Source organism: Arvicanthis niloticus, chromosome 19, assembly GCF_011762505.2.
Source record: "Arvicanthis niloticus isolate mArvNil1 chromosome 19, mArvNil1.pat.X, whole genome shotgun sequence".
NCBI classification, from domain to species: Eukaryota; Metazoa; Chordata; class Mammalia; order Rodentia; family Muridae; genus Arvicanthis; species Arvicanthis niloticus.
Window position 1 is genome coordinate 11,737,135 of NC_047676.1, and position 18,138 is coordinate 11,755,272.

Consider the following 18,138-nt stretch of genomic DNA (forward strand, 5'->3'; position numbering starts at 1 on the left):
AGTGGGCTGATGACAGGTCTTTAAAGCCAAGTATTGAGCATGGCCTAGATGTCTTATGCGTGTATACTTTAAGCAATTAATTATTGCTTAAAGTAGATGCCTTCATTCCGTATCCCGCTATGGTGGCTTTTGCCACAGGGGTTTGGATTTCAGTTCTCTGGGATTAGGGTGCGGGGCACTGTAGCTTGGAAGGAGAAGCCTGTCCCCATCACCTCACTTGAACAGATGTCCCTGTCAGCACCAGCGGTATGGCTGCAGATCTGCAGTGGTTGCTTCATCCTGGGGATGAGGGAATAGCGGGGTGGGGTGGGGAGCAGTGAGCTTATCTGGTCATCGGTAGTGGGGAGACTCGGAAGCCACTTTACTTGTTGTCTTCCACTTGTAAAAGTGGACGGAGCCTTTTAGAACTGTAGAGTTCTGCATTCGGCCAGGCCTGGACGACGGCTGTCAGACGGTTATAAAAAGTAAACCAAAGCCTGCTAATTTATTTTCTTTCCCACTGAGAGCCGCCGCTCCTTAAGCCACCACAGTTCTGACAAGGCTTTTGATGTGGTCAGTTTAATGGGATGATTAGAGGAGAAAGTATTCCAGACGACTTGAAGCTTGGCTCAGGTCCTGTTCTGTAATAGGACTGGAATAGTTTCTTGTAATAAATTATAACCATTCCTGGTGGAAGGAAGGGCTTGCTGTTTCTGCCATCTCTGACTGGATATTCGGTTCCAGTGTAAACAAATATTAAATAATATTCCACAGTGAAAGTGCATCAGTTGTACTGGTCAATGTGTCTCCTTGGGTGTACCACCTGGATTTTAAAATACCTTTCCATAGTGCCAATTTTCCTATCTGGAATTAAGTTTGAAGCCACTTTGAAGTGGATTAAGTGAAATATAAAGCACTTTTATCCTCGTACACAATAAGTAGTAATTTTGTAGATAATTTACTGGCTCTTAGGTATTCAGTTAATGGAAAATTTAAAGTGTAATGTATTTTAATTATACATGTTCTAAGTAAAAAAAAATATAGTAGTTTGCACTCATACAAGTATTTACTAATGCTATTTATTAGTCTCTTACTCCGGGTTCCTGAAGATGCCTGCCTGTTTTCCTCCTGACCTGGCTGTCCCTGCATGGTTGCCCGTCTCTGGGTGTGGCTCCTTCCATGGAGGTTACTGATGGTCCAGCAGCTGGATAAGAAAAGGCCCACTGTAGCACTGTAGGCTAAGGCAGTGCAGGCCTGAGCTGCTCTTTCAGCCTGGTGCCACGTGCTTGTTTCTCATGCAGCCAACACAGAGATATCTGGAGGTGGCAGAGGTGGGGTAGCTGGTCTGTTTTTCTTTCAGTTCTAGACCAGCTCAGTTTTCCTTTGTGTTTGCATTTTATTGCCCTAACCTCATGCTTTAGTAGTATCAATGTGCTTCTCCATACCCTGCACCCCCCTCAGATGAGGTTGAGAGTTCTGGCTTAGACTGTGATAAACTGAAGCTCTGTTGGTGTTAAATTGGGATACAGGACAGGCTATGTACAGTTGTTAAGCTGTACAGGATTGTGGCAGGTTATCGCAGGGAAGCCACTATTCCCAGTGTCTTTAACTGTACAGGACTGTGGCAGGTTATCACAGGGAAGCTGTTATTCCCAGTGTCTTTACCCTGTGAAATCACTTTCATCAGCTCTCTCCTGAAGCCTGAGGTATTAGTAAGACTACCATTTAGGTTCTTGTCATTCTTCAAGTGGAATCTAGTTGATTTGGGGCTTATGAAAATTACGATTTCATGCTGCTTGGCATTCTCACTAACATACTACTTCAGTGGGGTTCTTCACTGCACTAATGAGTCTCCCCTCTGTATTCTGGGGAGGCAGAACCAGACATAGACTGGGTCTTCTATAAACAGGTTACTTTTAACTTTGGAATCCTCCGTGTGACTACTGTGAGTTGCAGGATGATAGGACCACATAAAATTGGTTCATCTTCTCATACATAATTTTTTTTCCTCCTGAAGACAAATATGGTCTCCTTAGAAGGCCTTACCAAAGTAGTTGATCCTTCTCAGCTAACTCCCGAGTTTGACGGCTGCCTGGAATACAACCATGAGGAGTGGATAGAAATCCGCGTGGCTTTCGAGGAGTACATCAGCAACGCAGCCCATATGCTGTCGCGGCTAGAGGAGCTTCAGGACGTTCTCGCCAAGAAGGAGCTACCTCAGGACCTAGAGGGGGCTCGGAGCATGATCGACGAGCACTCTCAGTTGAAGAAGAAGGTGATCAAGGCTCCCATAGAGGACTTGGACCTAGAGGGGCAGAAGCTGCTTCAGCGGATTCAGAGCAGTGACAGCTTTCCCAAAAAGAATTCAGGCTCGGGCAACGCAGACCTGCAGAACCTCTTGCCCAAGGTGTCTACCATGCTGGACAGGCTGCACTCCACTCGGCAGCACCTGCACCAGATGTGGCACGTGAGGAAACTGAAGTTGGACCAGTGCTTCCAGCTGCGACTGTTCGAACAGGATGCTGAGAAGGTAAAGAGGGGAGGGCCATGCCCCTCTGACAGGACAGGGGCAGGCTGCTGGGTCAGCGGGTCTCCCAGCCAGACTGATGTGATCAGGTGAGAAAACAGGAGAAAAGCAGTAGGTCTCTATTAAGATGACCATACCACAGGAAAGGCCATTCCGAGACAGTGCCCATGTCTGGCTTCCAGTTTTACTCACAGTGCAGTGCTCTGCTGCTTTACAAAGGGTGAGGGAAATGCAAGGGTGATTTTTGTTTGTTTGTTTGTTTAAAAGTACAAATTTTATGATTCTATTCTTAAAAGCAACAATTTTATATATAGATTTTTCAGTACCTCCTCTCTCCTCAAACAAAACCATCAAACCCCATTCAGACCTATAGCTGTGTCCTTTTTAACAAGAGAGTGATGCCATTAAAAACACATTACTGTATGATACAAGCAATATTGCTCTGTGTTCTCCTGTGCTGTTCTTGTTGCTAGAGACACCAGCTGGTCAAAGGGAATGTTCATTCATCACCAGCTAATGCATTCTTTGCAATGTCAAAGAAAAGGACACTTGCAAACAAGCCATGAACATAGGTGAAGTCATTCCTCTTAACTTATGGTCATTGATTTTTTTGTTTTTTGTTTTTTTCATGGGCTGGTAAACTTATTGCAGAGTAAAAACCTATATTAGAAATTTTTGATAAAGTATGTTAAAAGGAGTTTTTTTGTTTTTTGTTTTTTGTTTTTTGTTTTTTGTTTTTTGTTTTTTGTTTTTTGTTTTTTGTTTGTGACAGTATCACTTGATTACAGGAGACCTATGCTTAAAACCCTCAAATCCTTTAAAATATTTTTGGTGATTTTGTTGGTTGCGTTTGCTCATGTTTCTGAGTCTGTCTTGTGTAGTTGGTAAGCTACATTCAGCTGTTGGCAAGCTGCATGGATTCGAATGCAGAGGCCCGAGAGCCCTGGTTCCAGCCCGAGCTTTATGACGTGGGGCCAGTTTCGAGAGGAAGGGTCCTGGCACAGAAGACTGAAGTTTCTCTTAGCTTGGGGAGTGGGCTGAGACTTTCTTGGGGATCTCCTGCCATAGAAGCACCTGCTTGCTCTCGAGCTTTCAGAGAAGCAGCTCTCTTCCCTGCATGCTCCCTCAGCCGTCTCTCCCTGCAGTGCTTCCAGCCTGTCTTTTTCTCCTGGTAGATGTTTGACTGGATCACACACAACAAAGGCCTGTTTCTAAACAGCTACACGGAGATTGGGACCAGCCACCCTCACGCAATGGAGCTCCAGACGCAGCACAATCACTTTGCTATGAACTGCATGGTAAGCTGTTGTCAGACCCTGCAGCTCCTGCCCACACAAAAGGGTTTTAGCAAACAGGAGGCCGTTGGTGGCTGGAGGAGCCATACCTCACACAGGCCGTGTGGACCTACAGGGTGACAGTGGATGTTGAGATGGTAATTGTCCCTCTTTCATTTACTATTTGACTTTGGACGATCTGTTTGACCTCTTTGACCCTCGGTTGCCTAATCTGTGAAGTGGGTACACTGTCTATCTTTGATATATTGTGTTATTTACTCTGTATGTATGAAACACTTAGGTATACTTTTCAAGATGTAGTTAGTACTCAAGAAATCATAACTAACACCTGTGATGTTACTTAGTAAAGGCAGGCAAGGAGCTCCTAAAAATATGAGTGATGTCTCTTCTGCTCCCTCCCTCCCTTCTCCCCTCCCTCCTCCTTACCTCTCTTTTTTTTTTTATTTTCTACATTACATCTGTGTTATCTTTCTCAGTTATGCTTCAGTTAGGATGTGCTGTGGACAGCAGTTCAGGAGCTTTCTGGGCCTTTCCTGTTCTGACACCCAAACGAGTCTTCAGCCATCATGCCTGCAATGCATGCAGAGGGCAAATGAGGCCCTCTGGCTTTTGGTCCTTTTCCCTGTTGCCTGGAGTTTTTTGAGGACCCTTACAGCATAAGAGACTAAATACAAGTCTGTACATAGGGAGTCTTTAAAGGAACCACATTAGGCAATACCAAGAACGACACTCGTTCTAGCATCACGTGCAAGCTTGAGAAGAGTCAAAGCGGAGGTCCTTGTTGTGTAGATGACACATGGCAGAACCATGAGCAGGCTCTGTAGGGCTGTGTTGCTCACCACGCCTCCGGTCGTGCTGAAGTGGTGGACCACGGGAAATGGGAGACACAAAGACTGGCATAGTCTGCTCAGGAATGGAGAGTGACAGAGGACTATGGAATCCAGTCTATGCATGAGCATCTGTGCTTCTCCCAGGAGGACCACTTATTTATTTATTTATTTATTTATTTATTTCATGTGCATTGGTGTTTTGCCTGCATGCACGTATGGGTGAGGATGTCAGATCTTGGAGCTACAGACAGTTGTGAGCTGCCATGTGGGTGCTGGGAACTGAACCTAGGTCCTCTGAAACAACATTCATTGCTTCTAACCACTGAGCCATCTCTCCAGCCCCAGGAGGATCGTTTCAGTGGACTGCTCTTCCCTTGTTCTAACCATTCTAAGTGAGAACCTCTGCATATACTGTCTGACAGACTACAGAGTAACCTTTTTCCCTTATGGAGTCAGAGAAAACAACATTAGCAAATCCAGCCACTTAAGGAGAAATAAGGGACAGGGGAGGAGCATAGAGGAAAACGGAAGGAGTTACTTCTCAGTCACTCCCCATGGAGATCTGCAGCCCAAGCAGAGAAGACACGGGCCTCAGTTTCCCCGTGGTGACAGGGTGCCTGAGATCCATAGCCAGAGTCAGGTTTAGAACTTTTTAACCCACACTTGCTTGGCTCTTATTTAGACATTAATAATGTGTCTACTGCAGGAAGTACGTGTGGGTCAGAGCTGCCTTCTGGGGTCTAGGAAGCAAACAAATGGAAAGGAGCAAGGGTCCCAGTTGCTCTTGCAGAGGCACACCTACTTTCTATAGCTAGACCCATCTCTACCAGGCTATCAGCTAAGGACAAAGCTTAGCAAACACTCAGCATGTCACTCTTTGAGAGACACCTCACTCACACAAGCCAGGAGCTTGTCTCACTAGTGTCACACCTCCATGAAATACCCTCTGCCTTTGCTGCATAGGACCTGCACTGTCCTTGAGTCTGTAGAGAAGGAATGTGGGTGGGGCTTTTCTGGCCCCTCACCCATTCGTGAAGGCAACTCCACCAGGTTAAGGTTGGATGGTCACAGAAAGGATCAGCAGTGAGGGTGCAAGGAAAGCCAAGGAGAGAGCTCTGTAGGTCAGGGTTAGGACTCAGTGAGCTGTGATAGGGAGGGGGCCGCTGCAGGCTGGACGAAGTGTGACTCAGGGGGTGGGAAGAAGGAGCCAGAGAGGAAGAAGTTGGACAGACTGGCTGAGTTTGTAGTGAGTAGCAGGAGGCAAAGATTTATCTTCCACTCAGGGGCACAGACAGGAACAGGACAAGGTCAAAAACAAAAAGATGTGAGTAATTCAGAATTTGTTGATTGTGTGCCACCACTACATGTTGACCCACAAGTAATGTTCAACAAGTTTGTTGAATGTTAGAACAGACTGAGAGAGGAGCGGAAGAAATGTGCACAATGTAAGATCACACAACTAATATCACGCTTTGCATACAACTAACTGTAGTATCACTCTGTGCACACAAGTGTAAGATCATGCAGTGCACAACTGTAAGATCACACTGCACACAACTGTAAGATCACACTGCTCACAACTCTAAGATCACACTGTGCACACAACTGTAAGATCACACTGTGTACACAACTGTAAGATCACACTGTGCACACAACTGTAAGATCACACTGCACACAACTGTAAGATCACACTGTGTACACAACTGTAAGATCACACTGTGCACACAACTGTAAGATCACACTGCACACAACTGTAAGATCACACTGTGTACACAACTGTAAGATCACACTGTGCACACAACTGTAAGATCACACTGCACACAACTGTAAGATCACACTGCACACAACTGTAAGATCACACTGTGTACAAAACTGTAAGATCACACTGTGCACAACTGTAAGATCACACTGCACACAACTGTAAGATCACACTGTGCACACAACTGTAAGATCACACTGTGTACACAACTGTAAGATCACACTGTGTACACAACTGTAAGATCACACTGCACACAACTCTAAGATCACACTGCACACAACTCTAAGATCACACTGCACACAACTGTAAGATCACACTGCACACAACTGTAAGATCACACTGTGCACACAACTGTAAGATCACACTGCACACAACTGTAAGATCACACTGCACACAACTGTAAGATCACACTGCACACAACTGTAAGATCACACTGTGCACACAACTGTAAGATCACACTGCACACAACTGTAAGATCACACTGCACACAACTGTAAGATCACACTGCACACAACTGTAAGATCACACTGCACACAACTGTAAGATCACACTGTGTACACAACTGTAAGATCACACTGTGCACACAACTGTAAGATCACACTGTGTACAAAACTGTAAGATCACACTGTGCACAACTGTAAGATCACACTGCACACAACTGTAAGATCACACTGTGCACACAACTGTAAGATCACACTGTGTACACAACTGTAAGATCACACTGCACACAACTCTAAGATCACACTGCACACAACTGTAAGATCACACTGTGTACACAACTGTAAGATCACACTGTGCACAACTGTAAGATCACACTGCACACAACTGTAAGATCACACTGTGCACACAACTGTAAGATCACACTGTGTACACAACTGTAAGATCACACTGCACACAACTCTAAGATCACACTGCACACAACTGTAAGATCACACTGTGTACACAACTGTAAGATCACACTGCACACAACTCTAAGATCACACTGCACACAACTGTAAGATCACACTGTGTACACAACTGTAAGATCACACTGTGTACACAACTGTAAGATCACACTGCACACAACTGTAAGATCACACTGTGCACAACTGTAAGATCACACTGCACACAACTGTAAGATCACACTGTGTACACAACTGTAAGATCACACTGCACACAACTGTAAGATCACACTGCACACAACTGTAAGATCACACTGCTCACAACTGTAAGATCACACTGCATACAACTCTAAGATCACACTGTGTACAAAACTGTGAGGTGCACAGAAGAAAACACAGGGTTGGTTTTGATTTTAAAGCCTGTATGCTTAGTTTGCTGGTCGACCAGTAGACCCCGGTAGGGATTTGAGCAGAGCAGAGGAGCTTTCCTTGATCTGAACACAGCATTGTCCCTTCTACACCTCAGTTCCCACTCCCGGGAGAAAGTGGATCTATCTGAAGGTTTCCTTTGGCACAAAATGATGGTGTGAGTTTTTACAGAAAGGAGAGCTTGTCTTCACACATATAACCTTAGGTTGCTAAGTACCTATGTTTGAACTCCTGGGTTCTAGTCGGGTTCCTTTAGTTCTTTGTGATTGTCAGCAGGACTGCCATCTGGATCCTCATCAGGGTCGGAAGCCAGGAAGTGAGTAACTGTGTTTGTATGTACCCACTTGTGTGTCTGATTGCTTTGTGGTTACCAATTATGCCTGTCAGTGAGTTGATTGATCATTTTACAGTTTTAAAAATAGAATTTGGAACCCAGCTCAGAGTTGATGAGAATCCAGACAGTGAGATGCTTGACACAGGTGCCAGGGGGTTCTGCTCAGAGATTGGGGAACTGTCGGCAGGCTGTCCACAAAGGGCTCTGCGCTTCTTGGGGGGAGTCTCCTGTCCATATCCCTCACTGAAGCTCTTCCTCTGCCTCCCCCGCAGAATGTGTATGTAAATATAAACCGCATCATGTCAGTGGCCAATCGCCTGGTGGAGTCGGGTCACTACGCCTCTCAGCAGATTAAGCAGATTGCAAATCAGCTGGAACAGGAGTGGAAGGCGTTCGCAGCCGCCCTGGACGAGCGCAGCACCTTGCTGGACATGTCCTCCATCTTTCACCAGAAGGCTGAGAAGGTCAGTGCCTGGAACCCCCAGCCCACAAGGCGAGAGGCAGATCCCGCGCCCCAGCCATCCAAGTGATTCTTTGCGGCTTCATGTAGGGGCTTCATGTAGGATTTGCTCTGCTGGCTCAGCCTTTCTGAGAGATCCACCTGGCTCATGCACCTTTCAGTTCTTTATATTTGCTTGTTCTGTTTGTTTCTTACTCATTGTGCATTTGAGACAGGTTCTTTGTGTAGTTCGGGCAGGCCTGGAGCACGCTGTGTCACACAGCCAGCTTCAGACTGCAAGACCCCACTTCCATACCCAGGGCGGGATCACAGGTGTGCCCATGCTGCCCAACTCTTTGTTTTTCAGGGGTTTTGTTTTGCTTTCTGTTTTTTGTTTTTATTTTGTTTGTTTTTTTTTTGGGGGGGTGTGAAATAGAAAAAATACTTACTTTAGTATTTTTGTTTTGGAGCATGAAACCAACCACTTGACTATGTGCCCTGCAGTGTCTGGTGTATAGTAAACACAGGTTGTGTATCTGTTACCTGAAATACATGGGAAATAGGTCAGTGTTCAGGTTTCTGATAAAGACTGCGTGGATTAAACATCCTTACTTGGAGAATCCAAAATGCTCTGAAATTTTTATTTTAAAACATCATTTTTGTATGGCTCAGGAGTTTCACACTTCAGGTTTTCTCACCAGCAGTGTCTAGCCTATAACAGTAAGCAGTAGCTGCTACTTTCTCTCTCCATCTTCATTCTACTCCCTTCCCCATCCCTCCCCTCCTTCTTCTCTTCTTCCTCCTTCTCCTCCCCGTCTCCCTCTCTCCTCCCTCACTCTTTCTCCTCCTCCTCCCTCCCTCCTTCTAGTCTCTTCATCATCTGCACTGGGATACTGCAAGCTCAGAGTGCCTCTCACAGCTTCTGCATCATAGTCTGATGGTTCACAGCCCTTGGTAGCCAGCTGTGTGTCTCCTCAGTTGGCTGGGCCTTCTATCACAGTCCTAAAATGTATGCCTGGCTGCAAGCCCAGCTTCTCAACAACAGTGTCTCCTCTGGGTGGTGGTAGCAGTAGGTAGAAATTTTTGCCTTTCTTTCCAGGAGGCCCCTCCACACTAGCACTCTTAACACTCTCTTAGGTAAGAATGGGTGTACTCACTGGGAAAGGGTAGATCCAGCCTTTGGTCTTCTGCAACCATAGGAAGCCTATACCAGCCAGGACTATGTTGGAATGGCTTTGGGGCAGGCAGCTTGACACCGTTGCTAAGTGATGTAGATCCTTACTCCACATTGGCTTTGTGGGCTAAAGTTGAAAGAATCTCATTTAAGACAGGGTATGTAGGTCCCACAGCACGCCCCACACCTCAGCTCAGGCACACCTGTCTGAAAAGCCACTGGGAAGGCAGCAGTGGTGGATGGTAGCTTACTGACTGACATAGCTTTTGAAGGAAGAGGAGCACTTTTCTAAGGCTGTGCATCATGGCATGATGGTTCTGAGAAGGAAAAAGTATCTCTTTCATCTCAAACCAGTCTCTGTTGATGAGAGAAGTTGTCAATAAAACCAAGCAGATGCCTCAGCTTGCCCAGGGTTTCAGCAAGGCAGTCTTGTGTTACACAAGACAGTAATTAGCAGTGATCTCAGCCTAGAAACCTTTAAAGTGTGAAGCAAGGGAAGAAGCTTGTGGGATACAAACAGGGAAAACATCCTAATGGCATCATATAAAAGCTGTGTGTGAGGCCTTCAGGTCTCACTGGTAGATCTCTCAACCAAAGGTAAACAAGACCCACACATGGACTGTTTAAAGTAACAGGACTCTTCCTCGGCATGAACTAGCATGCTCTCCATGACCCTGTGGCTACCTCTGCTCCTTAGGGTACACAGCGGATGCACTTGAAAACCTGACATGTCTCTAGAGAAAAGCAACTGTGTATCCCTTACCTGTGTTATCTTTAATAGCCCTGCTCTGTGGCTGTTAGCAGGCTACTATGTCATGAGATGAGGAATTGCTGTTGGGGGTGGGGCCCCCAGAAAAAGCACATGGAGAGAAAAGGAAGTTTGAGAGGAAGAGCAGTGGGCTTGCAGTAATGGCTAACAGCCTGTAGGCTGTCTGGAGAGACTTAGAACTGTGAAGACACCCAGGAGGTCAGTTGCTGGTCTGACTTGCTTAAGGATAATCTAGAAATATGCACGTCACGGGGGCATCTCCTCACCCGTGGTTCACCACTAAACATTTCAAGCATGCAGCAGAGTTGAAAGAGCCCGAGGTGTTTGGGTAAAATGAATGACTGTAATTTAGAAACTTGAAGGAAAATAAACTAGAACAGTATTACTGAACAGAAATTCGTGGGATCCTGTATGAGCTCCATAGTGCTCCAGGTCTCTGACATAAAACAGTTGAAGGAAGCTCAGCTGAGCTTAGGAGAGGGCTGGTGAAAACGGACACTATGTGTGCTCTGGACCTGGGTGAGGCACGAGTCCTGTGCCCAGACACCCAACAAGTGCAGGAGGAGCAGTGGGATAACTTTGCAAGGGTTTCCTTACTCTCTTCCTCGTTACCAAAAAGAAGAAACACCCAGGGAGTTTTAACACAGGAAAAATGGCACCAAATAAGGTGACCAGGAGGAGGCGGGCTCCTCTATATGTTTCAGCTGTTTCCTAGAACATCTGGAGAGATCTCAAAAACGGACGCCATGAGGTAGGTTTCCATCTCCGTCACCTCTTTAACCCTCATCCAGAATTTTCGTGAGGAACTTGAATCTGATTAGGGGACGCGGTGCTCAAATATGCAGCCACTAACTGGCTCGCTGCCGGAAGCAGGCTTCTCTGTAAGGGCTGCATGCCTCAGTGAGCCACTTAGCATGACGTCTGAGTCCATGAGCTCTCTGTTAGTGTTTCCAACGACATTGGTAAGTCAACGACAATGATGTTTCACAGACGACATTCACAGCTCATTGTCCCATGTGCCAGTCTGTCACCACATGTGGCCATTCAAGACGCTTAGGTTAAATAAAATTAAGTAATATAATTCTAATACAAATAAACATGAATTGAAGGAAGATTAAATCTGTGACCATAGTTCACCTGCCCACATGGCTGGCGCCTGCGTGGTTAGACTGCTGAGTGTGTTTCCACTGGTGCTGCACGGTTAGTGCTGAGCCAGCTTGTGCAGAGCGAGTAGAACACTGGTGCCTTGCTTTATCTATGACAGCAACAGCTTTCTCTGCTTTTACAGTCAAAAAATAAATTAACTACCCGTGGTTGTGTAGTTCTTGTATATTTGCAAAGCTCTGAACAAAAGAAAGGTCTTTGCTTCATTCTGTCTGTCAGTCAGCCTCATGGAATCAATGGGGCCAGAGACACAACTGTCCAGAGGCGTTGGAGAATAGGATTTGCTTCTCAGCCTGCCTTGTATCAAGGTCTGAGCCTGAGTCCATTCTCATCAAAATAACAAATGGCTCTGCCCTTACATAAATATTCACATAAGACTACACTTTTCATGAACACATAATAGGTAAACATTTCTTGTTAAAATGATGTATGTTCTTATGAGGCAGGGGGATGGCTCAGTTGATAAAGTACTTGCCATCTAAGAAAGAGGATCTGAGTTCAGGGTCTCAGTACTCATAGAAAGCCAAGTGCATCAATGTATATCTGTAATCCCAGATCTCAGCACGCATGCAGAGCCGAGTGCATCGGCGCATAGGCCCAAACCCCTACAGCAAGAACACAGCTGCAGGCGGGGGTCCTCAGCAGCCTGCAGACCCGCCAGCCTGCTGAGTGCAAGTGTGAACAGGAGCCTTGGAAAGCAAGGACCAACACCCACAGTGTGGCACTTGCAGTCACACACCTGAACACACATATGCATGCACGTGCGGACACACACAGAGACACAGCACACACCATGCATATACACACAGACACCCTCCACCCCCACGGAACATAAAATCACAAGGGCAGTGGTTTTTACATGATGTCCTCTTGTGGAATATCCATTTGGGTGACTTTCGGCATGATTCTCTGTTAAGTAATTAAAAAGAGTAGAGTACCACTTCAGTATTTCCTTTGGAAGCACAGAATATGCGATATTCCTATTAACTTTATTTTATTTTATTTTATGAGTAAACCTTCTTTGTGAATGCTTCAGAGCTGAGCCTTAATTCTTAATTTGTGGAGATAACAACATTCTCACGGAATGGGAAGGATTTAGGGTGAAAGCTGTGTAGAGGAACAGCAGTGTATTAAGCAGGCTGGCCGCACTCAGGGACCAACGACATATTTTGGTTCCTGTCAGGCTTGTTGACCTGCCTTCCCCGGGTTTCTGTATTGGAGCCTCAGAACTAGATTCATGGTGTACGTGTGGAAGCACTCACATGACCTGTGGCTTTCCTAGGCAGAGGAGAAGAGAAACGTTAAGTATGATAGAATTCAGTTATTATCGAGGAATGAAAGCAAAATGAGATGCTGGAGTATGTTCATCTCATTTTCAACAGCTTGGCAGTGGGAGGTGGGGGAGGGGACAGTGCGTTCACAGCATGGGAGCTTCAGTGCCTGAGTCCCCTCCACCCCTGTGCTCAGCAGAGGCCACCCTGGGCGGTGTGGGGGAAGGGACACGGAGGGAGGGAGGGAGGGAGGGTGGGTAGAAATGAACTGCCTGGAGGACCGAGCTCCTGAGGCTCATGCCTAGACTAGATGAGTGTGCTAAGTACTTGTTCGCTCATTCAGGGGCTGTGTCAGTTACTCCGCCCTCACCAGTCAGACTCAGGTTTGTAAAGCACCAAACTTTAATGCCTTTTCATCTTCTGGTCAGCAACACCTAAAATAAAGGACATCTTGTGCTGGAGACACGGCTAGCAGCTAAGAGCATCACTGGCTGCTCTTCCAGGGGACCAGAGTTCCAGCACCCACGTGGCACTTCTTACTGTCTGCAACCCCAATTACAGGGGATCTGGCAGATATATATGCAGACAAAACACTAGTGAAAAAACAAGTTTTATTCAGTGTTAGAAACTCTTTCTCTTTTTCCGGTCCCTGTGCTAGGGGGGCCGCTTAGCCCACTCTCTCGTTCCCTGCTCTTACTTTCTGTCTGCCTGTGTGAGGGTCCAGGCCTGCAGTGCAGCTTGAAGCACCTTGCTACTCGTTATATAGCCTCTAGGTGAGGTACACAGAAACTGAAACATGGCATCTGTTTCTGCATAAAGAAAGAAGATGTTTTTTGTTTTTGTTTGTTTGTTTGTTTGTTTTTTGTTGTTTGTTTGTTTGTTTGTTTGTTTTAACCAAGTAGTCAGTCAGCAGGCTCCTGGGAGCCTTCTATGGAAGAGAGGCTGGGAGAGGCTGATGTTGATTGGATGGGAGCTTTCAGAGTCCTTTGCCAGAAAAGGCTGTAGATGTCATTGCGCCTCTTCGCCAGCAGGTGTCATGTTTCTTCCCTGAAGGAGTTACAGCTTGCCAGGAGGATTTTGACCTAGTGCCATGAGAAGGTCATTGCTCAGGTCGAGCTGGCTTCCTCTGCATGTCTGTTCTTGAAAGGCCCATTCCAAAGCATCTCTGAATCAACCTTGGAAGTTTTTATTGAAAAACAATTTAAGTATTTTGTTATTTTAGGAATTTGTGCTGGGTCTGATACTGTCCCCCATTAAATGGTGAACTAGTTTAGTGTCTGTCTAATGCATGTACCATAAGAAGCATCTTTGATCTTCTGAGGAATACACTGTAAGCCTGTGTTTGGGTGCTGGGCAGTGGCTGTTGTCTAGGAGCTAATTAATTGCTGACCCGGGCCTGATGCCTTATTTATAAAGGTGGCTGACTCCAGCCCACAAATGCGAAGATGGTTTACAATGACTATTAATCGGCATTGAGTGCAGGAATGGAGGGAGAGGGAAGGAAGTAGCAGCGAAGCCTGGTCAGCAGCGTCCAACTGCCCTCAGTGACATTGTGGACCACGGTGCCCAGGGAGTACATACAGTGTGCAGGAGCAGTTAGTTATGCGTGCCTGTGTATATGGAGGGGGAGAGGCTAGCGTAATAATAATAAGAGGATCTTATTATGACTCCTGATGTCTTGAGAGCATCAGGATGACAGCATAGAGGTGGTGATGAAATAACCCCTGGTTCTCGTGATGGTTAAGGGATGCTGGAAGCCAGCAGAAACGGCTGCCTGGTGACACTGCCACATGACCTGATTTCAGACCCTGAGCTTTTGCACATAACTTCTTTTCTGCGCCAACAATAACACTACAGAGTTTTGTTTTGTCTTCTCTTTAAAAATAAATATAGAAAAGTTCTTAATTTGTTCTTTTAAAATAATGTACAATTCATACATTTAAGTATGACAATGGTAAAAGAAATAGGGTGAAATATTTATTTTAAAGAATTTAATGTTTATTGTTTATTTTTATTGGATATTTTATTTATTTACATTTCAGATGATATCCCCTTTCCCCATTCCCCCTCCATAAACCCCCTATCCCATTTCCCCTCCTCCTTTTTGCTTTTATATGAGTTTGCATGAATAATTGCTTCTCGGGTGTCTACCTGCCTTTCCTGTGCCTTCCCTGCTGAGCACAGACCTGTGAGGAGCTGGCTTGAGAGAGGGCAGAGCCACGTGTGCCATCTAATTGGCTTAATTGAATTAGCCTCCTTTAATCAGGCTTTCCATGCTCACTTTTGACACTCAACTGTGAAGGATTCTGACAACACTTTCTAGCTTCCTAGGGAGCTAGGAAATTCAGCAGTGATTTAGCGTTGTTGATGAGCACTGGAGATGTGGGTGCCAGCAGCGGGAAGTGAACGGAGATTGGAACCACAGTCTGCAGCCGAAGCCGAGCATCCTAGGCTGCCTCTCCACGTTCCTCCTACCCCGTAGTTCCTCTTGAAAGCCTGGAGTAGGCTGCCTGCCCTTCTGAACCTCAGCTGAGTGGTTTGAGGCTCTTGGTCTTTCCTGTAAGCATTTTAGAGAAAAAGTGAAGCTGCAGACTGCCCCTCATGAAGCCCACCCACCCTGCTGCTGCTCAGCCTTCCTGGGGCATGAGGAAGAGTGGGCTTGATGACGCTGCTGGGATATGAGACAAGTAGAAGACAGGATTCCAGTGTGGAAAACCAGCCAGGACAGAGCAGACAGGCAGCAAGCTAGTGTTGCTGTGGGGCCATGAGCAGTAGACACCAAGGGTTCCATTAACTGCAGCCGCCTGCTCCAGCAGCACCTTCCCATCCCCCACCTCATCTCTGGGGATGGAGTCCATAAAGCACATCCCAGTAGAGAATCCGAGCAGCCAAGCAGTGATATCCAGCCATGTTACTATTTGCTTACACTCTCCCTCAGCTACACTACCTGTGGAAACCCTGATGTAAAATGTCCCCCTTTCGATATAAAGGCTTAGTGGTCCATAGAAATAATATTTTCTTTCTTTTGTTTTTAATCTCCAAGTACATGAGCAATGTGGACTCGTGGTGTAAGGCCTGTGGTGAAGTCGACCTTCCCTCGGAGCTGCAGGACCTGGAAGACGCCATCCATCATCACCAGGGCATCTATGAGCACATCACCCTCGCCTACTCTGAGGTAAGAGTGTTTTACTTGGAGTGCAAAGCACTGATGCTTTTAACTCAAGGCTCTACAGCTGCAACACTGGACGTTTTGGGCAGCTCAGGAGAAGCTCTATGTCCTGTTAAACTGTTGTTTAGTAGCCCAGCACTTGGTTCCCTGTTAGGTGGGGGTGTGGGTGGGGATGCTCCATCTTTCCTGTCAGCATGTGAGAGGAAAAGTCAAGCTTCCCACCCCGTGATGCTTCGTCCGATGGTGGCCAAACAGCAGTCTGTGCATGGCATGAGACTTTCAGAAATGGGGCTGCCTGTATCCTTATCTGTCAAATAATCAAAATCCCCCAGTCTCAGCCTCCTTGTCTGCGTTTGAGGAATCTGCACTGCTATGCAGTTTAGTCAGATTCAACATAATCTCATCAGTGAAACTTGTTAGAGAGGAAGAGAGCAGACTTCGCCCTTCTGCTCTGGATTGTAGAACATTCACTGTTTTTCCAAGTGTGCAGGGCTTGCTGCTTTAGTGACAATAGTGACAAGTGTATCAGTCACTATTCTATAGGTATGATCACACTACCCAAGAAAAACAGCCTAAGGGAAGAAAGATGTGTCTTGGCTCATGAGTTCAGGGCTTAGGGCTCCTCACATGATTGTCAAACAAGAACCAGGGAGACTGAGGCTGGACCCAGGGCCAGGCTATCACCTTCAGACACCTATTCCTGGTGGCCTACTTTTACTTGCTAAGCCCACCTCTAGATTCCAGAGCATTCAAACGGCATGACAGCTGCGGAGCAAACATTCAAGACCGGGGACCAGGGAGGACCAGACGCTAAGTGTAGCACTTGGTGTGAATTTTGAAGCACTACATTATGTCTGTAGTGCGCCCATGTCTCGTTTTCTGCTGCTCACTGCGGTAGCATGCTTTGTGGCCCAGATTTTGGGTAGATTTACTGCTCACAGTTCTGAACAGTGTCCTGTTGTCCCTGCAATACAAGTGAGGACACCGAGACATGAAGGCAAAGGGACCTGTGCCAGGTCAGCTGGTAGAGTGGGGTTAGCTGCAGGGTTGCACATGCCCAGCTACCCCTGTCTCACTGAGCCAGATGAGGCCAGCCACAGATAGGTTATCGAACAGTGATTTTCCCCATCAGTCACTAATTAAGAAAATGCCATACAGGCTTGCCTACAGCTCAGTCTTATGAAGACATTTTCTCAACTGGGGTTCCTTCCACTCATATGACTCTAGCTTATTTCAAGTTGACATAAACTTAGCCAGTATAGGTTGTCTGTGATGATGGTGATACTCCAAGAGGTAGGGGTGGGGCAGAAATCCCCTGAGCTTTTTTTTCTGCAAGGTTTTCTCCATTCTCTTCAAGAGATAGCATCTGCACAGTCCTGTGTTGATGGCTGTTGAGATGCCTCAGAGAGAAAGGCCTCAAGCTTCCCACAGCAGCTGGGCATGGAGATAAGTGCTTGCTGGGTTCAAGTCAGTCCTTGGTCTGAACCATTTTCCCCTGTCAGAGTTGTGTTTTGGTCTTGTAGTGCCTCACTGACTGCTGGCTCTGTTGTGCCCTTGGGCCTGTTCTTGATTCAGGGGTTGCCTAGTCTTCTTTCTGTTATAGTCATTCTTTTGCCCCAAAAGAACCTCCCTTTTCTGAACACTATCTTCTGTTTCTATGGAATTAAAAAAGTCAGTTCTGTATTTCTTAATTAGGCATGCAGAGCTAGTTAGTGGTCTGGCTTATGAGAGTCTGTTTACGTGAGTGATAGTCCTTTGTATAGTCCTGAAAACTGGATGAATCATTTTCAATATTCTTGTTTCTCTTTCGTTTGTCTGTGTTGCTGTCGAACAGGTGGCCACCTTCCATCATTAATTTTCTTCTGATTCTTGTGCACCATTTAAAATCTTTCTGTAGGGCACAGCTGCAGTCTTTAAAACTTGTGTATTTTTTTCATGTGTTACTATGTTTCCAGAAGGCATGGACATTTTGCTCAAAGTTACTGAAATATATGTGATGTGATATTGTTTATTGTACTTAAATAACACCTTCTAAGTACCGAATCTGTGCCAGCTAACTGAAGTGAAATTGTTCTTGTAAAGGTGTGTAGAATTGCCCTGGGTGGGAACTCAGTGCTG

General features: G+C 46.1%; 1 protein-coding gene across 3 annotated transcripts in view; it reads left to right on the plus strand.

Annotated features, from left to right (window-relative positions):
* Positions 1 to 18,138, plus strand: part of Trio (trio Rho guanine nucleotide exchange factor) — a 289,368-nt gene that overhangs the window by 116,327 nt on the left and 154,903 nt on the right. For all 3 annotated transcript variants that reach the window (XM_034523627.2, XM_076916395.1, XM_076916394.1), the window contains exons 5-8: positions 1,997 to 2,509; positions 3,682 to 3,804; positions 8,307 to 8,498; positions 15,895 to 16,026. In XM_034523627.2, coding sequence (XP_034379518.2) covers positions 1,997 to 2,509; positions 3,682 to 3,804; positions 8,307 to 8,498; positions 15,895 to 16,026 — 960 coding nt within the window. The remainder of the gene's footprint in view (positions 1 to 1,996; positions 2,510 to 3,681; positions 3,805 to 8,306; positions 8,499 to 15,894; positions 16,027 to 18,138) is intronic.